At 35.8% G+C, this 2,550-nt stretch overlaps 1 protein-coding gene across 1 annotated transcript; it reads right to left on the bottom strand.

Annotated features, from left to right (window-relative positions):
- Positions 1-2,015: 2,015 nt before the first annotated feature.
- On the bottom strand, positions 2,016-2,550 carry LOC118335612 (transmembrane protein 79-like; the record flags this gene model as incomplete). Its single annotated transcript, XM_035671989.1, is given in 1 exon segment — positions 2,016-2,550. A coding segment is annotated over 1 exon segment (206 nt), but the record flags the coding sequence as incomplete, so codon positions are not given.

The following is a 2,550-nucleotide window of genomic DNA, read 5'->3' as shown; positions in this document are numbered from 1 at the left end:
TTTGTACAGTGATCAGTGAGGACAAACATAGGACAGGGCCGGCCACAGCCGATGATTTCAGAATAAACTTCCTGTTTCCAAAAGAATAAAAGTGATGAAACAAGTGAAAACATTTAATATAAACTATAAAATAAACAACAATAAACAATATTAATATGTCTTTAAAGGATGTGAATATGGTTTGATTATTTCCGTGAAATTAAACTGTTAAAAGTGAAAAACTTCTAGAGTTGAATTAAAAATCTACAAACGGATCCATTTTATCTGTTTTATGTATAAAGTTTATGTCTGTTTAATAATGTCAACATGACTCTTTAATTAAAGACCATTTGAATGTTATTAAACTTTAGTGAAACAGGAGTAAACTGACCGTATGTTTGTCTGCGGAGCTTCCTGAATGGACAGTTTTCTCGGAGCCGCAGCAGACAGGACTTCCTCCTCACAGGAAGAGACTCCATAAAGAAAACACTGGACTCAGAAACTGTCCACTCTGTGTCAAACAAAGTGTTCTCTTCTGTTCAGAACCTCTTTTAGCCCGGGAAGACTTCAGTTAACACAAACATCTCTGTCAACACCGAGTGTCTGTCGACAGAGTCTACCTGCAGACGCCTCACCTGAGCCTTCAAAATAAAAGCCGTCAGCCTGTAAAGACTTCTTCCTTACTGATGAACACAAGTCTCAGATCCGTTTCAGCCAAAACATAAAACTCAAATAAAGTTAATAACTTTGACTCATAAGAAACATTTTACACTTAAAATAAAGAGATAAAACATCTTCAGTGTCGTTGTTTGCTCTCCAGTTCGGATAGAACCGATGCTAGCAGCAGCTACGCTAACCTCTTAAGCAGCCGTCATTGTTGTTCAATGGTTTTCTTATTTTACTGGAATACATTTTCTTAAGAAACAACAAAAATAAGTTTAAATTATAAGTTTAGATTAATTCACTTAACAGTGAATAAGATATTTTTATTTAAGAATGATCATATTAATCATGTCTGAGATAAAAATTAATTTAAATCAAAAGAAAATATGAGAAATGTGATTACCAGTTCTTTATGTCTGACTAAAATCTTTTGGACATGGGACACAAGACAAACACGTTCTAATGTTTTGTTTGCCATATTACAAAAGCAGCAACCAGGTGAACCTTATGAATTATTCTGAAATGAGTTTCTTTGTCCTCAGGATAAATTGGCCATTTAAGTTATTACATTTAGATCGATAGACAAAGTTTGACGCAGAGACTGAAGCCTCTATGACGGAGGAGACTTTAAAAGGTGGGTTTATAGAGCTAATCGTTGTGTATACAGAGCTCTCAATGGCGTTATGGCCGTATTTAACAGCAGCGTGCAGAATGGATCCAACCACAGTTCTGTGTCCACTGCAGCTCGTAGGTAACAACAGCAGCAGGTGTTCACCACGCCGCAGGTAAAACTCTAAAACTGATAACATTAATGAAGCTTCAACAGCTGATTACTGATCACAGCTCAAAATATCTGATGTGAAAAAAACACTGAACTGGTGTGAAGGTTGAAGAGTATAAAACACCTATAAACCTGTGCAACTCACCTGCCAGGTCGTGAGTTCAATATACTTATTGATTTATTAACATCAGAATCAATGAATGATTCAGACGAGCTTTTGAATCTAATCATATATAATAAGTAAATATATAGTTACAAATAGATTTTTTTCATATTATTAAAGATTCACATTAAAACCTGAATTGTCCTGATGATTTTATTTTGACGGCACACTGTCAGCACTTCCTGTGTGCAGGTGCCAGTTTGTTGTTTGGTGTCGACTGACGGTCTGACCGGTTCCACTGGAAAAACACCACCAGCTTCATGTGACTGAAGAACAGATCAATCAATACAGAACTTATATATCAATAATAATTATTAGTAATAATTAGAACATTTGTCAGAGTTAAAGGTGTAAAATATTGTTTCAATGTTATTAGTAAATAAAAATAAACTCACACAGGAAGTGAAGGTGAAAGCTTTTATTGTGAAATATGATACTTGGTATAAAGTATAAAAACAAACCAAAGTTTTTTTTAACAAAATCCAACATTTAATGATCATAAAAGAACAAACAATGAACCAACAAAAACAGGAAGTCCCCACAAATGAAACAGGAAGTAGTTTAAGATTTAATAAAAACCATCAGAGAGAGTGGGCGGGGTTATAGACAATTTGCGAGGAGTTATAATCTGTTTTATGTTTTAACAGAAAAAGTTTTTTTTTTTAACTTTTATTCTGTTTATATTCTGTTTGAAAGTTTCAGTTCATAAAAAATAAAATCTCCAAAAATATTTCAGGTTATTGATTATTGATCAGTTATCATCCCCAGAACCTTTGTCTGCCAGCGGGTGGAGGCAACACCTCCTCAGGAGGCAGATGGAGGCTAAAGATGGACCCTGCTGCCTCCACTGTGAAGATGAAGTAGATGTTGGCGGCCAACATGGCGAGACTCGGCAGGAAGGAGAGGCCGAAACCGAATCCACGAACGCTGCTGCCGAAAGCTGCGGCCACCCAATAAACTAGCC

Source organism: Morone saxatilis, unplaced genomic scaffold, assembly GCF_004916995.1.
Source record: "Morone saxatilis isolate NCDOM2014 unplaced genomic scaffold, NCSU_SB_2.0 Contig24, whole genome shotgun sequence".
In the NCBI taxonomy this organism is placed as follows: domain Eukaryota; kingdom Metazoa; phylum Chordata; class Actinopteri; family Moronidae; genus Morone; species Morone saxatilis.
Note: the sequence above shows the minus strand (reverse complement) of the source record. Positions and strands in the feature narration are given on the sequence as shown.